The 20100-nt window shown below is 38.9% G+C and overlaps 1 protein-coding gene across 5 annotated transcripts in view; it reads left to right on the top strand.

Moving 5' to 3' along the window:
• The window catches only part of C15H12orf42 (chromosome 15 C12orf42 homolog), a 114137-nt gene that overhangs the window by 53813 nt on the left and 40224 nt on the right, over positions 1-20100 (top strand). For 4 of the 5 annotated variants that reach the window (XM_058673461.1, XM_058673462.1, XM_012928235.2 and 1 more), the window contains one exon: positions 17320-17431. The exons of the other annotated variant lie outside the window; for it this stretch is intronic. In XM_058673461.1, the coding sequence (XP_058529444.1) occupies positions 17320-17431 (112 nt within the window). The remainder of the gene's footprint in view (positions 1-17319; positions 17432-20100) is intronic. 5 annotated transcript variants of the gene reach the window in all.

Raw genomic sequence — 20100 nt, forward strand, 5'->3', positions numbered from 1 at the left:
AAGCCTTGGGACCCTGCACTCACGTGGGAGACCCAGAAGAGGCTCCTGGCTCCTGGCTTCGGATTGGCTCAGCTCCAGCCATTGTGGCTGTTTGGGGAGTGAATCAGTGGATGGAAGATCTTCCTCTCTGTCTCTTGTTCTCTCTGCAAACCTGATTTTCCAATAAAATAAATAAATCTTTAAAGAAATTAATCTGAAGATCAAGATATAAGCACCTAATGATATGATTGCTCAATGACTCAAGAGGCAAGAGGATGTCTCATCCTCCAGGTTCAGACATGACAATTTTTCCTTGATGGTAATTTTCCCCATCATGACTTGGCCACAGCTCCCAAGATCTCCTGATTTAATGACTTACATGGATGTGTGATTTTAGCTCACTAGTTAATAGCTTGCCTTGCCTGGGTTTTGACATTTTTTGGTATCATCTCATTTGAATCCTTTGAACAGTTTCCAAAACATTTCACTGTCTTCTAGCCAAGGAGAATTGAATTCGAGAGTGGTGAAGAAGGGCTGAAGTTCCGTTATGTAGACTGAACTTCAGGGAAACACTGGAAAACAGGTCATTGCAATGCTTCTCAGACTTTAATGGGGGTCTTGTTAAATAAAGCATACTTTCCTGGGTTTCATCCCTGAGATTCTGATTTGCTATGTTTCGGAATTGCTCATGACTCAAGCTCCCTGGGCCTGCCAGTGGGACACAGGCCCAAGGTTCACACTGTGATGCAAAGTAGAACAGCAGTGCTGGCATCTCTTGGATCTAGTTGTAAACATGGTGTCTCAGTCTCAGATTTACTGAGTCTGCTTTTCTTCCTGATAATGTTGCCACAGGGCTGGAGGCTGATTAGAGTCAGTTGCTTTCTGTAGACTTCAGAGACCTAGAAGCAGGGGTTGAGTCAGGTTGGCTCAACTTCTTTTTCTCAAACTCCTCCCATAAGCTAAATCATTTTTCCTCTTGAGTCTGATGGCAAGAAGGTAGAGATATGCAGAATAAAACCAGACAGTATCTTTCAAGAGGGTTTCCTGGGGGAGGACCAACACTCCAACAATGAAAATTGATGCCTTGGAATGAAACCCTCTGATTGTGGCATTTGGAACAGCCCTGGCCCACCCACCAGTGAAAGGACATCAGCCAATTCACCCGTCTGACCCTTTGTTAAGCCCCTCTCTCAAAAGTCCCGAGAGTCTTGAATTCTTCAGTAACAGCAGCAAGTTTATACCCTGCCCCCCCCCCACAAAAAAAAGGAAAAAGAAACCCAGCAAGCTCACCTTTATTAAAGATATCAAGGCCTTCTAGAATTCAAGGAAAATCAATTACACGAAACAGAAAAATCAGAAAGCTCTGCTAGAGAAAATGCAAAGTGAGGACATTGACATAATTCAGAAACCGGAAGAAAAATTCACTCATAAAAGGCATCTAATTAGTATCCGCTGAAAGATTCTGACAAAACCCACAAACTCAGAACAGCTGTGTCCTTTCTGAAAGAAGCAATCAGCAAGCAGAGTGTGTAGAATCAGATATGTAATTGCTGAAAAGAAAAATGTGATAGGAGATTGCAAGAAAAAGTTGTGGAGAGTCAGAGCATAAAACAAAAAGACAAAAAATAAGTGTAAGACAAGAGAGAAGTTAAGTCTTGGGTACTTAATCTTGTAAGTCAAATGCATCCCGAGAAGAGAACTGCAGCGTGAATCCATCCAGAAATGCCAGCGCCTCCTGACAAGTGCGTCTCTGAGTATACAAGCAGGAGTGTCAGAGCAGGAGCTCCTGGGGACTCGGCTTGGTCCTTTGCTTCTCCATCACGGGCTTCTGTGTCCGTGTTATGTATTCTACTGGCCCAGGCAGGGCAATGAGATCAATTTTGGAGAAATGTTTTTTCTTTTTTTATATGAGCTCACTTTTTAAAATTTTACATACACAACTAGATTCATTAACCACATCAAGTGTACACTGCAAAAGTATGTTCATGTTGTTGTATGCTAACTCTCCAGAGCTTTTTCATCTGGCAAAGTGGACAGTCTAGACTGACTGCGCAACAACTCTCCCTGACTTTCGCTCCTTCCCCCCTTGTTCTGCTTCCTGTTTCCATGAATGTTTACTCATGGAATAAACTTTTCATGAATGCTTAATATTTCCTCTGTAAATGGGATTGTTGGGCAGGTGTTTGATGCTGCTTGTGATGCTCGTATTCCATAATGAAGTGGTGGGGCTCAGGTTCCAGCCCGTTTCTGATCTGGCGTCTTGCTAATGTGCACTCTGGGAGGTAGCAGGCAGTGGCTCGTTTAGAGTCCTGCCATTCATTGGGGAAACCGATTCAGCTTTTAGCTCCTGGACATTTGGGGTGTGAGCCAGCAGAGGAGAGCTCTCTCTGTCTCCATTATCTGTTTCTCTCAGTCTGTCTCCTGCTCTGTCTGCCTCTCAAAGATCCAAAATGGAATCATGCAATGTGTATGTTTTAGTGACTAGTTAATTCCACTTAGTGGAATTAATTAATTAATTAGTTCTCAAGGTTGATCCATTTTGAATATGTGATGAGATGGCCTTCCTTTTTGCATATATATATATAGACACACATATATGTCATATTTTATCTATCTACTCAGCTGTGGAAACTTGAATTGATTTCACTTGTTAGTTGTTATGAATAATGTTTTTTAGGAAATGGTCTCCAAATATCTCTTTGAGACCCTGATTTCAACTCTATCAAAGTGGCATTGGTACTAATATAGGAATTATATTTTTCATTTTTTAAAGATTTATTTATTTTTATTAGAAGGGCCAATATACAGAAAGAAGGAGACACAGAGAGAAAGACCTTCTGTCTGCTGGTTCACTCCCAAGTAACTGCACTGACCAGAGCTCAGCCCATCAAGTTAGGAGCCAGGAGGTTCTTCTGGGTCTCCCATGTGGGTGCAGGGTCCCAAGGCTTTGGGCTATCCTCAACTGCTTTCCCAGGCCATGAACTGAGAGCTGGATGGGAAGTGGAGGAGTCAGGACATGAACCGACAGCCATATGGCACATGCAAGATGAGGATTTATTTGCTAGGCTACCATGCTGAGCCCTATTTTTAATTTTTTTTAAACAAAAATGTGAGAAATTATCATATTGCTTTCATAATGGTTGCAATACTTTACATTACCAAATGCCATCAAGTTCCTGATTTCTTCACATTTTCTTTTGAGCCATTCTAACGGGTGTAATGTGATACCTCATTGACTCCAATTTTTCTACCTTCTGTTTCTTTTTCTTGCCTAGCTGCTCTGGATAGCATTGCAGTAATAATATTGAATAGATATAAGAGTGGGCATCCTTGCCTTGTTCTTAATCTTAGTGAAAAAGCTTTAACAGTAACAATTGAATATGATGTTAGGTCTAGTCTTTTCATATATGAGCTTTGTTATACTGAGGCTGTTTGCATCTAACAACCTCCGTATAATAATAAGTGTCCTTTTCATGGAAAATTCATTGAGTCTTGTCAGATGCTTTTCCTGCATCAACTGAAATGATCCTGTGGAATTTGTCTTTCGTTTTATCAGCGCAGCGTATTATATTGATTGGATTACCCTTGTGTTCCAAGAAAAATAATCCCAATTGGTCATGAAGTATAATCCTTTTAATGTGAAGTTGAATTCAGTTTGCTTTTTCTCTTGTGGGTTTTTGCATCAGTGTCTTTGGGGATATTGGTCTGTAGTTTTCTTATGTTTCTGTTTGACTTTTGGTATCAGGGTAAATGCTATAGCTAATTTTGCTTCAACTGACCTTAGTTCTACTAGTGGAAAATATTTAGTTTGGATCTTCGGTTGCTCAACTTTGGTCTTAGGAATATAGGGAAAGGAAACTCGTAAGTATGAACATTTTCTGATCTTCTTGCTGCTGAATCATGAAGTCCAATATTGACTCTTCACTGTGGAATTCTGGACTCCCTCTTCAAATGCAAATTGTTTCCCCAATGGCTCTTCCCTCTCCTTAGTAATTGATAGTCTTTGACAAGTTTTGTGATTTCTGTGACTGTGAACTGGACAAAATGTACGTTAATTCATGGTGTTGCAGGAGGCATTTAGCGGGTTGAAGTAAGCAGTTCAGTGAGATGGGAATGTGTGATGGCAGGTCCACTTCTGCCATGTTTGCTTTTCAGCATATCTTTGTGTGCTAGCAAGAGCAGAAAGGCTAAGGGCAGAGATTTTAGGGAGTTACATGCCTCATGTCCTTGTATTTTCTATGCTGTTTAGTGTCTGCTACTGACTTTACTGTTTTGCTGTTGGCTTATGCTGCCGCAGTGTCTCAGCAGACATAGGGACCGTGAATTGCCCAAGTCCCAACAGTCTAACATAGTTGCATACTGCTCAAGGAATATTTGTCACTGAAATACAAGAGCAATTTAAAGTATATGATGTCATCCTCATAAACTGCAAAACACAATTTCCTGTTGTATTTGTTCAAAGAAGAAGAAGAATCAATAATCTCATCAGCATAGAATGTAGAAATCAGAAAAACCACGATTCCATCGTTTAACTAGCTAGTCCAAAGTTAGTGAGCCAGGGACACTTGCCACTCAAGGCTCACCAATATATGCATAGTAGCAACTCTCTGCCAGACTGCACTCCATCAAGTCATACTATTATCACCCCCTCCATTTACACATGGGGAAATTGAGGAAAATAAACATAAAACAACTTACTTAAATGATGTATTCAGGATCAAATTTAGCACTCCTATGTTCAAATTTACCATCCTGTCTCAAGAACCATGCAAATGGCAGGAGAGGGAATATTGCTCCTATGTGACTACTGTTCAACAGAGTTTAGTGACTTGTCCAGGTGATGGAGCTAATTGTTATTACCTGAGTCGGAAATGTAACTCCTCTGATGAGTCCTATTGCACCATTCCCTCTGCTTCAGGATGGTGATACAAGCACAGGAGTATGTGTCAAACAGAATAAAACTGGGGAATGTAGAGGGAAAAACTCTTTGAACCACAAGTTAGAAACCTGCAACTCTGAATAAAATCACAAAGATGACTGAAATCAAATGCCCTACACACAACATTTGGTGTGGTGGAAGGCAGCTAGGAGAGTTACTTAACATCTTTTCTCATCTGTAAAGCAGGGATAATCAAATTTAATTTCATTAGGATTTGATGAGTTAAAATGTGTCAAGTATTTTGAACAATGCCTGACCCATTGTAAGTACAAGCTGAAGTGTTAGTAGATGCTGATATTTATTGAGTAAAAAACAAAACCAAAAATTGATCCCTAAGGAAGTAAACATCTTCAGTTAAGGACAGTCATGTTTCCTTTTTCTTCCAATAGCAGCTGCTTCATTTTGATTTGGAAGATGTCAGCAAACCTACCCTGAGAATTACTCAACTTGATTTATTTATTTTCATAATTAGATTTATTTTATATTCCAAACTTCTGTGCTCAAATAATGTTCTGCCTTGGATTCTTAGTAGTTCTTTGTGATACACTCTTATGTTTTGGTTTAAATGCAGTGCTTTCCATGACACCTTTCTGCTTCTGCCCAAAATACTTTTAACATTTACATTTTTGCTGTTATTTGATGGGAAGCATTATGTTTATTACCTATTGCCCAAGACTGATAAATAACAGTTTTATGGAGGGAAAATATCTCTCTACACACAGAAGTTTCACAGCTGTTTATATAATGACCTTAATAAGTAACTGAGTCATGTTCGGTAAATTTCCTATTAAAATTCTCAGTGGCCTATTTTTTTTTTTATCAGAAATAACTTTCACTGGAGGAAATGGAGGAGAAAACCTTGACAGCACCTCTAACTTCTTGTCCTTTACGAAATCATACTTTGATTTTAGAGGTTTGACTTTGCTGGATAATGAAATTATCATGGTGGAATTAGCCATAGAAATAATAAACACAGAAATTCTTCTTTGCCTATTGTGTGCTTTTGCTATTCACAAATTTTGGGGCCTTAGATATTAGATACACTTACGTAAGGCCTCACGAACAGTAATTATCTTTTGGCTAAAGAAAAAGCCCAAACGAAAGCTAAGCTGCATTATCGCTTGGCTTCTGACATGAGCTGATAATCAGATTTTCTTTCTTAAACCCATGGTGCTTGAACAATGCTACCCACTGTCTGTGCTTCCCGATATTACCCTTAATTAGAAAGAACAGAAACACAAATCTGAATTATTTCAAAATCTGGTTTCCATGGTCAGGGGTTTGAAGGGCTTAACTTTATTATAAATAAACCTGGCTTTATTGGCTAATGAAATCTGAAATGCGAAGCCTGGGATGGGAGGGAGTGTAATACACTGATGTTTGCACATCCAAATATCCAGTGTGGGCCAAGTGCTTTGTAATAAATCATTGGATAATTGAATTATGACTCCTTTGTCCAAGTATGATCCAAACTGCATCACTAAGGAGAATCTGAAAAAAAAACTTGAAATTTTGTTTTCTTGGGAAGTAGTATTGTTAGATTTAATAATACGCTTATGTTGATAGTTGTCAAGGAGATGTTGACTTATAATTTCTTTTGCCTTTGGTACATTGGGTCACATATTATAGCTGTGTGCTGATCTGGCACTGCACACATATATATCTTCAATGTATTAACCTTAGATATACTGTATTGGGCTCTTTGTACAGTTTAGAATAATCTATGAATTGGTGTCTGAGAAAGATGACTGGTATCACATATCAGATCAATTTTTGTTTATAGCATTATGAAAGGAAAACTTAAATACATGAGGAGACCTGGCTGCATCTGAAAGAGCGAAGTCCTAACTAAGTGAAAATAGTAGCTTGTTTCTACTCTTAACACCTCTGTGCCATTTAAGAATATCAGGGGCTATTAGAAATTGTGATAATACATGTCAAATACTCATATCCCTGCATGAGAGCACTTCACAAAGTTTCTGGAAAAATACAGTTAGAAGTTGATTTTGGTGCAAATAGATTTTAAAATCCATAACAAGTTAATTGTTTTTTTTTCACTCTTTGTTCACATAAAGGACATAAATTTCATCTGTTTCAGATATGCAGTTTTAAAAGGAGTTTTTCATAGTACACGTTTTCCATGAACTTTTGGATGACCCTATTTATATAAAAAAAGAAAACCTCACAGGATTTGGAAAAAGGTTAAAAATCACTGCCTTAAGACAAAATTCATTCATCCAGAAGGATAAAGAGATTCTGTATGGCTAAAAATTTCAACAAACTTTTGAAAGTTATAGGTTTGGTTTAAAAAGTATGCATATGGTAAAGGATTAATATTCAGAATATAGAGAGAGCTGAAGAAATTCAACCAAAGCAAAACAACCAATTGAGTCAAAAAATGGGCAAAGGGTATGAACAGGCATTTTTCAAAGGATGAAATACAAGTGATCAGAAGACACAAAAACTGCTCAGCCAACAGGGAAATACAGTAGAAACCACAGTGGGGGCATTGCCTCACCCTAACTGGAATGATTATCATACTAAAATAATTTTAAAAAACGATGCTAGTGAGCATGTGGAGAAAAAGATAGCGTAATACATTGTTGGTGGGAATGTAAACTGGTACAATCATTATGGAAGACAGTATGGAAATTAATCAGAAATAATAAAATAGGAACATATGACCCAACCATCTCACTTTTGGGAATATATGGAAAAGAAATGAAATCAGCATGCGAAAGAGTGTCCTATATCCCAGTATTTAAAGCAGCTCAATTTACAATAACTAAGATGTGGAATCAGCCTAGACGCCCATCAATTGATGTTTGGTTAAAGGAAATGTGGTATATATACATAATGGAGTATTATTCAGTCATAAAAATAATGAAATTCTGTCATCTGCAACAAAATTTTATACAACAGGCTATTATGTTTAACAAAATAAGACAGACCCCCAAAAGATAGGTATGTCCATGATTTATAATGCTAAAAAAAAATCTGACCTTAAATGTATGTAAGTGAAATTTACATCTTAGGATATGATTATTGTTTATAGCCCTTAGGTTTCTAGTGAACTGCATACTTTGTACTTCTAATTGTGTTGAGCTCTTTATTTAGTAGATAGAACGTTAAGCCTGTAACTACAAAGTAAATTAAAAGCATGTTGTTAGAAAAATGAAAAGAAAGGGGCTGGTGTTGTGGCAGAGCACATAAAGCCGCTGACTGGCCCTCACATCTCACCTTGCCCCTGGTTGGAATCCTGTCAGCTCTACTTCCAATCCTACTCCCGAATGGCCTGGAAAATGTAGCAGAGGATGATCCAGGTGCTTGGGGCCCTGCCACCAATGCAAAAGATCCTGAACTCCTAGGTTTGGCCTTGCCCAACCCTGGCTGCTGCAGCCATCTGCAAGTGAACAAGCAAATGGAACATCTCTCTCTCTCTCTCTCTTCCCCTCCTTCTGTGATACTGAGTTTAAAATAAATACATAAATCTTTAGAAAAAAAGAAGAGAGAAAAAGGGGGGAAGGGGGAGAAGGGAAAGAAGTTTATATTGTAAGATTGTATCTAGGATCTACATGATTTCTATTCTCTTTATATTAGTTAAGAAATTAGTAAAAATAATAAGATGAGAAAAAAGTGTTTACTGTCCTGGCTGATTAGGGTGACTCCCAGTGCAAGTCTCCATGGCAACGACAAGGATATGAGTCGATCCATGACATCCCCAAAACGCTGCATCTTGAGGTTTCCCATATCTAGGTGTGGGAAAAGGACCTCACACAGTGGGATGCTGAGAAGCTACACATTGGGCTATGCTTTCTCTTGGACAAGGACTTAGCCTGACAAAAATATGTTAGAGATGCTTCCAACACCGAGATGAATCAGTTTCTCGAAATGCCAACAGGGATTTGTGGCACCTGGGGCCCCTTTCCTCCTGCTTGGCTCCTAGAATACTGTTGTGTAAGTCTTGTCAGGGCCAACACAGAAAATGGAAATAAGGGCCTACTTGCTGAAGAAAGAGAAAGGAAATTCAGTTAATGGTGCTAAAATAGAAAGTGTTCTCCCTAGAAAGTGCTTTAACACCTGTAAAGTGGGTAGAGATTACAGTAACACAGAAAACAATATAAGCTTACACCATGAGAAAATTCGTAGTCTGGGTCATATTTTATGTCAAATAAAAGTTATTGCTTTCAAATCTTAGCTGACTGTAAGTCTTTTTTTCTGGTATGCTTTCTGCAAAATTCTTTTTCTTTTATTTAAAGATTTATTTATTTTTATTGTAAAGGTAGATTTACAGAGACAAAGATCTTCCATCTTCTGGTTCACTCAGCAAGTGGCTGCACTCCTCAAGTGGCCACAATAGCCAGAGCTGAGCCAATCTGAAGCCAGTAGCCAGGATCTGCTTCAAAGTCTCCCACGCGGGTGCAGGGTCCCAAGACTTTGGACCATCCTTTGCTGTCTTCCCAGGCAACAAACAGGGAGCTAGATGGGAAGTGGAACAGCTGGGAAATGAAATGGTGCATGTATGGGATCCTGGCAGGTGCAAATCGAGGATTTATCCGCTAAGCCATTGCACCAGGCCTTGAAAACTCTTTCATTAGCTCATCACAATATATACTTTTAACAATTTCATTTTCAAAGTAGTAAATGATTTTTGAGTGTTAATTTTGAGAAGGCTGCTGGTACAGTTGTTACTAGAAGTGCTAAAAATATTTTATAGATCAATGACATTTGGATGCATTCCTGATAAATTATTTTGAAATAAAGATGTTAATATTAGAGATGATAATTTGAAGAAAAACTTTCTAAAAAGACATAGTTCTTCATACAAATGATTTTTTTTTTGGTAAATTTTAATTTTAAACCTAAATTTATGCAGTGGTGTTTTCCTGTTCCTCTGACATTTCCTGTAATTAAGAAATTGTTTGAGAGGTAGAGAGAAAAGGAAAGAAAAGAAAAAAGGGAGAAAGGGAGAAAGATTGCTTCTACATACTGGTTTGTTCCTCAATGTCCATAACCGCCAGGGCCAAATTTGGGATTTTGTGGATGCCACGGACCTGACTACTGAGCCATTCTGTCCCTCAATGGGGATTTGGAGTCATGAAAACTAAAGCTTGGATTCAATCCAGGTTTAGAGATGTGGAACATGGCGTCTTCAGTGCTGGGCTGGATACCTCATCCCTTCTGTGCACTTTTAAAAATCTTTTGAAAATGGCTATGTGATTTGTATGTTATACAATTCCATGGAGATCTTCCAATTGCAGTGAAAGCAGATTCATTTCACTTTTTTTAATTCTATGCCTCACCCCAAGTACTGACAATAACACAGTATCTAGCACTGGCTATGTAGTGCAGTGGTTTAAGCCACTGTTTGCAATGCCGGCATCCTATATTGTGGTGCCCCTTCCAGTCCTGGCTGTTCCACTTCTGATTCAAATTCCTACTAATGAACTTGGACAGTAATGACAAGTTGTTTCCTGATGCCAGTGTAGGAGATCTGATGACTTTCTGCAATGCCTGGCTTTGTTCTGGCACAACCCCAACCTCTGTCCCTTTAACCATTTGGGAAATGAACTAGAGGATGTAAGATTCTCTCTTCATCTCTCTCTCTCTCTCTCTCTCTCTCTCTCTCTCTCTCTCTCTGTGTGTGTGTGTGTGTGTGTGAGAGAGAGAGAGAGAGAGAGAGAGAGAGAGAGAGAGAGACTCAAACTTGCAAATAAGCCAAGTAAGTAAACAAAACACATATTAACACAGGAACAACAAAACAGCTTTTTATTTTAGGTGAGTTTGCACAAGTATCATCTGCTTCATTTTGGCAGGAGAAAATCACCTAGGTTTTTTGGTTTACTTGGTGACAGACTAAGATGTTATCCTTGTCAATATCAACCTTGTGAGAGCTGACTAGTTTCACCAACAGTGAAACACATTTGCATGAATGCAGACTATATTTTGAACCTTCTTTTTGAAAATGGATTTTTGGGGATGAGACAGAATAGGTAAGAGTGTGAAGCTCACTCAGCTCAAGCTGTCTTAAATAATCTGTGGTGCTTACCTCAAGATGATAAGATGGTTGCAGTGGGCCCAGCACAGTAGCCTGGTGGCTAAAGTCCTCACCTTGCATGCGCTGGAATCCCACATGGGTGCCGGTTCTAATCCTGGTGGCCCTGCTTCCCATCCAGCTGCCTGCCTGGGAAAGGAACAGAGGATGGCCCAAAGCCCTGGGACCCTGCACTTGCATGGGAGACCCAGAAGAAGCTCCAGGCTTCTGGGTTTGGATTGACACAGACCCAACCATTGCAGCCGCTTGGGGAGTGAATCAATGGCCGAAAAATCTTTCTCCCTGTCTCTCCTCCTTTCTGTATATCTGGTTTTCCAATAAAAATAAATAAATCATAAAAAAGATGGTTGCAGCAGCTCCAAACCTTGCAGTATTTCACAGCCAAGCCTTGATCTTGGGAGTCTCACTATAGCATGTTAGTACTGAACTATATTCTCTGTGGCCACGGAACATAATGTCCTGCTGTGCTGAGATCTGGGCATTTGCTTTATCAAAACTATAAGAATTGAAAAACAGAGATGTGTGGGTTGCTAAATGGTTTTTCATGGAAATAGGATATGATTAAAGTGATAAGTAGAGGCTCAGTGCGATGACTCAGTTAGCTAAACTTTCCCCTTGAAGTGCCAGGATCCCAATGGGCATTGGTTCGTATACCGGCTGCTCCATTCCCATCCAGCTCCCTGTTTATGGTCCAGGAAAGCAGCGGAGGATGGCTCCGAGCCTTGGGACCCTGCAGCCACATGGGAGGCCCAGAACAGACTCCTGGCAGTTGCAGCCAATGGGGAATGAACCAACAGAGATGGAATATTTTTTCTCTGTCTCTCCATTCTGTAAATCTGCCTTTGCAATAAAAATAGATAATTTTTTTTAAGAAAAAAAAAAAGAAATAAAGAAGTGACAGGTATCTTTTCAAGTGTTAGTGTTGGTAGAGGCTGAAGTATTCTGTTTGAAACATAATTAATGTTAAGGTCAGAGACGGGCCTACTGCCTTCCCTAATCTTTGTCTCTAAGCCTAGTGTGCTATCTACAATGATTAGGTCCTAGTACCCAGAAGTAGTCTGTTTCCTTGTAACTTGGTATGGCACATAGTTCAGTAGGAAGAGACTAAATGCCTTGACTAAGAGCATCAGTAATAGTTGTACTATATCAGATATATTATGCAAAATGTGAAAGCGACAGAAATTTTATTCAGTGTTTCTATTTAGATCCTTGGATTAGTATTCTAAATTCCGTCTTTAACTACCATTTAATTTTCCACTTGTGGAACTTACATCTTTATTTCTTACATTCTTATTATTCAGTTATTATTTGGGTCTTAGTGATCTATTAAAGAATGGTTCTGAATTTCTGAGAAACCAATGTGAAATAATCAAGCTGCTGAGGAAATCCCCACTCTTCTCTCTGGCCTGCAGCAATGGTAGCTTTGGTAGGCTTGTGGGACAAGTCATCAGACGGAGGAGCTCCAATTTCTCTTGCTGTCTGTCCATGTTCTCTAATTACAGCTACTGCCGGGTGTCCTGTCAGCCCTGCTTCCCTTATATATTGCCAAGAGAGAAAGGAAATATGCCTTTACTGGCTACTGTACTTCGAATGGTTCCTAAAACCCAGCATGAAAACCACAGTGATCTTGGCAAACAAACAATTGAAAAGTACAGGTGCTGGGAATGTACACAGCCCCAAAATCAACATGACTTGGGAGGAAAGGATAACAAAGAAAGGTGCTTTTCATTCAGAGAAAATTTATTTCCTTTAAATATTTGCAATCTGCAGCCGATAGCACATGAGCCCACTTGGCATTATTGCCTGACAATGGGGAGGACGGGCGGGAATGAGCAGATGCTTGAGCGGCCTGTTGCGTGAGGGCCACCATCTATCAAGAGGATCAATATTTACTGTTCTTGTATCTTTGTGGTGAAAGTTTGCTCTTCTCAAAAAAGAAAGAAAAAGGTTGGGGGTGGGTGGGTTGTGCTTTAATATATAGAGCGTGAGTTTGACTTTAGTGGAACAATTGGAAGCAACAAGGTCTTTGCACACAGGAACGATGAAACTTTCGCTTTTTTAAGGTGGAAACGCTACCAGACTCATGGCAGGTGGAATAATTTTCCCATTTATTCAATTTCACTCCAGTTCAATCATACCTTGATGAAAGGCGCACTTCTGAATTCATTGCTGTGTTTCCAGATATGTCTTAAAACAAGTAAATTCTATTCGATATGATGCCACATACATGTAGCAGGAATCATGCTAGGTGTTGGGGTGACCAAGATGGATAATATGGGAGTCACTGTATTAGCATTTTGGTCTCAGTTTCCCTAGTCTCTCATACTTGCATCATAGAGGAGAGACCTATGAAATAAGGAAAAGAGAGATAAATAAATGATGGATGGTGATCACACTCACGCTGCAGACTGATTTTCTATTCAAAATAAACTGTGGGTCACTCCTTAAGCACATGTCTAGAATCAGCTTGGAGTCTTGTTAAAATTCAATTGGTAGGGTCAGAGAAATCCCCATATCCAACAGACTCCCAGGCCATGTGTTACTGGTCTTGGGGCCACACTTGAGGTCACAAGCAGCTTGTTATCAATTGTGTTGGTCATCCCGGGTGATGGTCAGTGGCACACATCCCTGAGCTCCACTCGAGATATTTTGAGTCAACATTTGCATTTTGATTTGTTATCCTGATAATTTTCATGCAATGTTTAAATGTTGGGAAATTATTGGGCACTGTTAAGAAGGTAAAATGTTTGTGAAAGGATAGATTTCTGGTCCTTTCTCTGTGTATCTCCTGCCTTCTGATGCTGGCACATCTGCCCAGCTCTTTCCTGTCACTTATTTGATGTGTGCCATGTTGAGGCCTTGGCTTTAAAAAGAGAATGTGAAAGAAAAGATGAAGTTCTACCAGGTCTGTGCATGGAGAAACTAATGGTTGGCAGACAACTGCAAATGAGGGAACGGGCCTTGGAGTCTTCAAGAGGGTGGGATTGACAGGATTCAGGCATGAATATTTGTGGATGGAAGTGAGGGAGGAACACTGAGAAACCTTTCCATTACTTTGCATGTCTGGTTCTGACACCTGTTAGTCATTTTGGTGACACTAAGGTACATTGTGTAGTGTGAGACTAAGAATGTTGGGCCTTGGAATAGGAGTGAGTGGAGTGATTGGAGACATGTTTCCAATGCTTACTACTTCTATAGCTTGGTTATAAGATTTTCATCTTCCAAATGGGGAAGGTTGAGCAGTATCATTAGCCCCAGCTGGCAAAGGTAGAAATTGAACAATGGGGCATGTCAAGAAGTTGTCCCAGCTTGTGCTGATAGCAGTGGAGAGGAGCTCACAATTCTGCAGGTTCCAGTCTGAGGTTGTCCATGCATAGCTATTCTTCAGATGGGCAGGGGTGCTAACCAAGAAAATACATAGCTTTTTCTCCAGGTCTCTCTTAGTGTCACCACTCTCTTGCAGAATGACAGAGAATGAAAGAGAAAAACAGAGAGAGAGAGAGACAGAGAGAGAGAGAGAGAGACAGAGAGAGAGAGAGAGAGAAAGAAAGTTTCTGTCTGCTGGTTGACTCCCCAAATGTCCGTAACAGCCTGAGCTAGGCCAGGCTGAACCAGGAGCCAGGAATTCCATTCAGATCTCCCACATGAGTAACAAGGGCCCAAGTCCATGGGCCATTTCCCACTATCTCCCCAGACACATTAGCAGGAAGCTGAACCAGAAACACAGAAATGGAAATGCTGGCGTTGCAAATGGTGTCTTGATCCATTGCACTACAACACTGTCCCTCACAATGTGTCTTCACTCAGAGTTTCAAATTTAAGCCACAAATCCTTTGCTCAGGGAATAGGTGGGGTGGGTTCACAATATGGCTGTGTGAATTATTATGGGATGTATATACTTCACCATTTAAGTAGGATCCTATCCTTCATGCACGGATAATTTGACTTACTATTATTTTTATAATTTATTTGTACTTACAAAAAGGAAGCGTTATGGGGAGAGAAGGAAGGATAGATCTTCCATCCGCTGGTTTACTCCCCAAATGGCTGAAATGGCCAAAGTTGGGCAGGTTTAGAGATAGGAGCTAGAAGCCATGCACCAGGAGCTTTTCTCAACTCTCATGGGTACAAGGGCCTAAGGACTTGAGATAGCTTCTGCTGCTTTCCCAGGTCACAAACAGTGAGCTGAATCTGAAGTGGAATAGCCAGGACTCAAATCTGCACCCAATGGGAACTTGTGGCCACAAGCAGATTCTTTTTTGTTTGTTTGTTTATAAATTCTTTTTTAAAAATTTCTTTATTTTTTATTGAAAAGTCAGATTCACAGAGAGTAGGGAAGACAGAGAATTATCTTACATATGTTGGTTCACTCCCCAAGTGGTCACAATGGTTGGAACTAAACTGAGCTGATTCTAAGCCAGGAGCCTAAGAGCTTCTTCCAGGTCTCCCATGTAGGTGCAGGGTCCCAAGGCTTTGGGATGTCTTCTATTGCTTCCTAGGCTACAAGCAGGGAGCTGAATGGGAAGCAGGGTGTCAGCAACATGAACCAGCACCCATATGGGATCCCAGTGCGTTTAAGGTGAGGACTTTAGCCACTAGGGTCTGCACTGGGCCCCACAGGCAGATTCTTAACTCAGTATGTCACTGCACTGGCCCCTGGATTGGCTGCTTATGGACTCAATAAGTTAATGTTAGCTGGATCACATGGTATTAATAATCTCTCAATAGTGCTATCCTTACAACAATATACAACATCCAAGTGAGCTAAATTCATATAATAAAAATTATGCAATGATTATACACGTATGAGTTATTTTTACTTAAAAGAAAATCACACACTCACTATGTATGGCTTTATGTTGTATCTGTAGATCTTTCACTTCTCATTTCTGTTTATTTTAAGATAACAAAGTTTGAGTTGAGGGCCTTCCTTTCCCTTTTTACCCAGGCCCTCCATTCTGTCTCTTCTGACAACATTGATTGTTCTTACACTTAGAACAACCATTGGTATCACATGGCTACATCCTATCTGCTTGTGAGTCTTTGTTCTGATGTCACCCTATCTGAGATTTCACTTATTTCTGTACATGAGTTAGTCTACGACTCTTAGTACTCTCCTATTCCCTTTAATCTTGTCTTAGTTTTCATCTCAGCAGAGAAAAGGCACCACCTTATATCACAGATATATTTGTTGGTTTTTCTGCCACCCACTCACTAAAATGTCAGTTCATAAGGGAAGATACTTCAAGTGTTGCATCCTTAGTGCATAGAACAATGAGTGGTCCATAGTGTAACCAAATTAAAAAAATTAAGTGCACGTAAAAATAAACTAATTAGCTTTTATTTGTATGCATATATACACATATATAAGTATATATGGATATACACACATGCATAGATATGTATATACATATTGTGTATATGTACACACATCTGGAGAGAGAGAATTAATTGCAATTATTTTCAGGATTGTTTTATTTAAAGAAATGAGAGGCAAAAATACCTCTACAGAGCTTGAAATCTGACAGGAAAGAGCTGGCGTGGATTGGCTCATGCCTCGCTGGGTGGGACACAAAGATTAGTTACTCCTCACCATGGTGTTGAGGATTTTCCTGCACACCCCCCCCCCGCAAAAAAATGTTCTGCACCTTAAATGTCGACAAATATCTTGTTAGAGTTACAAGCCAGTCTAGATTATCCTAAAATCTGCCAAGATCAGCAAAATTATACTTCAACACAACAAATGGCTAAATACTAAAATGAAATAGACACGAGACAGCTGAATGGTACCTTAAAGCCATTTTAAGTTATATAGCAGCAGATCCTGTATATAAACTAAAATTGAAATGTCAATGAGCTAATCATAGGTTGTGGTTAGGACTTGCTTCTTTTTTTTTTTTTTAACATACTGGTTACTCAAAACCATGTCAATTCCATAATATTGCAAATTGCTGTTGATGTTATATTGGGACTCTTAATTGACTGTGATGATATTCTACCAGCTCTAACTTCAGACCAGAAATGGTCTCCCCAAGAAACTGTTCAACCCATCTGGACAATAAGTAGCTGGACTCTATGTTTGATATATGTTTGCAAGGAAAGAATCTTGATTGAATTTGAACTGTAATACTGCATCAAGGTGGAGTAATCCACCAGGGGGGAGGGAAGGGGGAAGGGCAGGGGTGGGGGGATTCCCAGAGCCTATGAAACTGTCACATAATGTAAAATAATTAATAAAAAAAATACCTCTACAATGGCAATAACTTAGGGTAGGGTGGTGGGTAACATGGATTACTTTTGCAACTATAAACTAATTTTATTTTGTGTATTTTCTCTTCTATTATAGCCCAGCGCTCATTCTGAAAGAACTGCTTTGCCCTGCTCCAGATTCATTAATCATATGAAGAATTTCTGTGAATCTCATAAACTTAATAGTATAAATTTTCTACATTTTCCAGGTAAATGATGAAATAATCCCATGAAAGCCAGAGTTTCAAAAAAAAAAAATTTCTTGACTATATACGGGTAAAACTCATTAAGACTTCATTGAAAAATACTTGAGTTACATTCCAAAATAGCAACAAAAGAGGAAGGTGTTAGCTTAGGAAGTTGCTAGATCCATGAAGTACAACTAGCTGTTCCTGGGATTCCCTGGTAAAATTATTCTCATTTATCTTTTACTGTTGGCAATATTCTCATGTTGGTTCCGTTTTAGAAAGCATGGCAGCACTACGCTGTGGTGGCTATAGATAAATATGATTCTTAGAACTTGTCCTATCAGAAATAAAGAAACTCTTTTTAGCTCTGTGTCCTTTTAAAATTTTATTTATTTTTATTGGAAAATCAGGTTTACAGAGAGAAGGAGAGACAGAAAGATCTTCCATCTGTTGGTTCACTTCACAAGTGGCTCCAATGGTTGGAGCTGAGCCGATCTGAAGTCAGGAATCAGCAGCTTCTTCCAGGTCTCCCAAATGGGTGCAAGGTCCCGAGGCTTTGGGCTGCCCTCTATTGCTTTCCCAGTTCACAAGCAGGTAGCTGGAAGGAAAGTGGAGCAGTTGGGATACAAACTGGTGCACCCATACAGGATCCTGGCACTTGCAAGGTGAACAGTCATGCTGGACCCACAGCTCTGTGTCTTAACTTCCTCCACATTTTACTTGATGATGTTGATGGTCTAGGCTTGGGTCTTAGATTTCCTCTTGCAGTTAGAGTATTTGGGAGGAGAGAGCATACTAGTTGACTTGTGATGTTCCTCAGGCAGGGAGAGTGGGTCACTTGATCGTCAACTGCATTAAAATTTTTCAAAGCGTGTGTATCTGTGTGCCTGTGTGAAGGGAGGTATAAATATAAGGATGATTTCCCACTATAGATTGATGGGGGCAAACAGGAGAGTGTCATGTTGTATCAACCCCAAATGAAGTATGATCATGTTAGTTGCATTCTACAGAATATTGGCCGGTTAGCCTTTTATGATAATCCTGTACTACCTATCAACTTCTCATTAATCCAAAATGGCTAATGAATTTATAGGTCCAATTTACTATCTAAGAGAAAATGGTTTTTTAAAGCAATTGATAGAGCAGATAACTGCTACCTTTTTATTTAGATAATGTGTTACTTTAGAATGCAATTTTTGATATATTTATTTGCATTTATATAATGACAAGGTTTGTTGCCTGCTGAAATGATCTGTTGAATTTATGAGAGTCTTGGCACATGTAATTTTAGTGGCATCATTTAAGAATCATATTGAGATATATCCTCACACTTTTTTGATTGAAAAAAAAGGTTGAAAACTTCGTGGGTGGGGTTAGTATTAGCGAACTCTCTTATTCCTACCCCTGTTTCAATTTGCCCTGGAACCTTTTTTTCCATAAAAAATAATTTTAATGCTTCCTTAAAAATCCTTCAACACTTTCTCTAAGCAAATGAAAGCATGTGTTATGAGTAAATATCCATGTGCAGGTGGATGGCTATGTTCTGTAATTTGCTGTCCTCACTTCAAATATTTTGGAACTTTCCAGATCAGCACAATGATAATTTCCTCATCCATTTTTTTTCTTACAACTTGACTAATAGATTTTATGGTATGTCTTAATTTATTTACATGGTTCCCTTTGATGGACCCTACTGAATCACCCCCACACACAACTGACAAAATGATACAAAATTAAAGTTTTGTTGTCATACAGTATGATTGGATTTTGATTTATACCATTGTTGTTAATTTCAGACTTAGTTTCAGTCTGCTGAAAAGTTTCAACAGACAAGATCATTACAGATTCTGATAAAACCTCTAAGAAAAGAGGGAAATGAGTTCTCCCAGGTCCCTTCTCAATCAGTTCCTCCCCAACATCACTGTGACATCTGCCCATTTGTTTTATCTTTTTATTTATTTTGCCTTTTCCATGATGTTACATGAATGCAAACATGTGACATGGGACATCTATCTATCCTCTTTCATATGACATAATATGTTTGAAATCATCCTTATTGGATATTAGTGGTTCATTCCTGTTGTTTTTGAGTAACATCCCATTGTATGGATTTAACCAAAGTTTATTCATTTATTAGTTGAAGAGCATTTAAATTACTTCAGTTTTTGAAGAATATTTGGGGAAACTTCACTGAGGTGATAGAAACTTAACTACTCTGTGATAATGGGTAAAAATCTGCTTAATGAAACTCATATAGATGGACACTTTAAAAAAATAGATTTTTCTTATGTATATTAGTATTAAAAGAACTTGTTACATCAGTGATAGAAGAATATTTCCCTTTTTCTATGTATTGACTTTCAAAATAAGTAAAGAATCTTTGAAAAATCTAGGTAAAGAAAATTTTTTAAAAAGATGAAAAACTTTGCAAATCCTGCTATGTTAATAAATACAGAAATAATGCTAAGGAAGGAATTTTTCAACTTTATAATTATTTTTAAGCAGATGTTTTCATCTGGTTACTGCAATGATTCTGATGATGAAACTGTACATTAAGGAACAAAATAATAACTACAAAAATGTGTGGATTTATTCACTGGGCAACTTGATTGTAAAATAGTGGACAGAAATAAAAAGTGGTAAGATAAATTAAATCTATGTAAATGGAAAAAGGATGAAGAAAAGGGAGT

This window comes from Ochotona princeps, chromosome 15, assembly GCF_030435755.1.
Source record: "Ochotona princeps isolate mOchPri1 chromosome 15, mOchPri1.hap1, whole genome shotgun sequence".
NCBI classification, from domain to species: Eukaryota; Metazoa; Chordata; class Mammalia; order Lagomorpha; family Ochotonidae; genus Ochotona; species Ochotona princeps.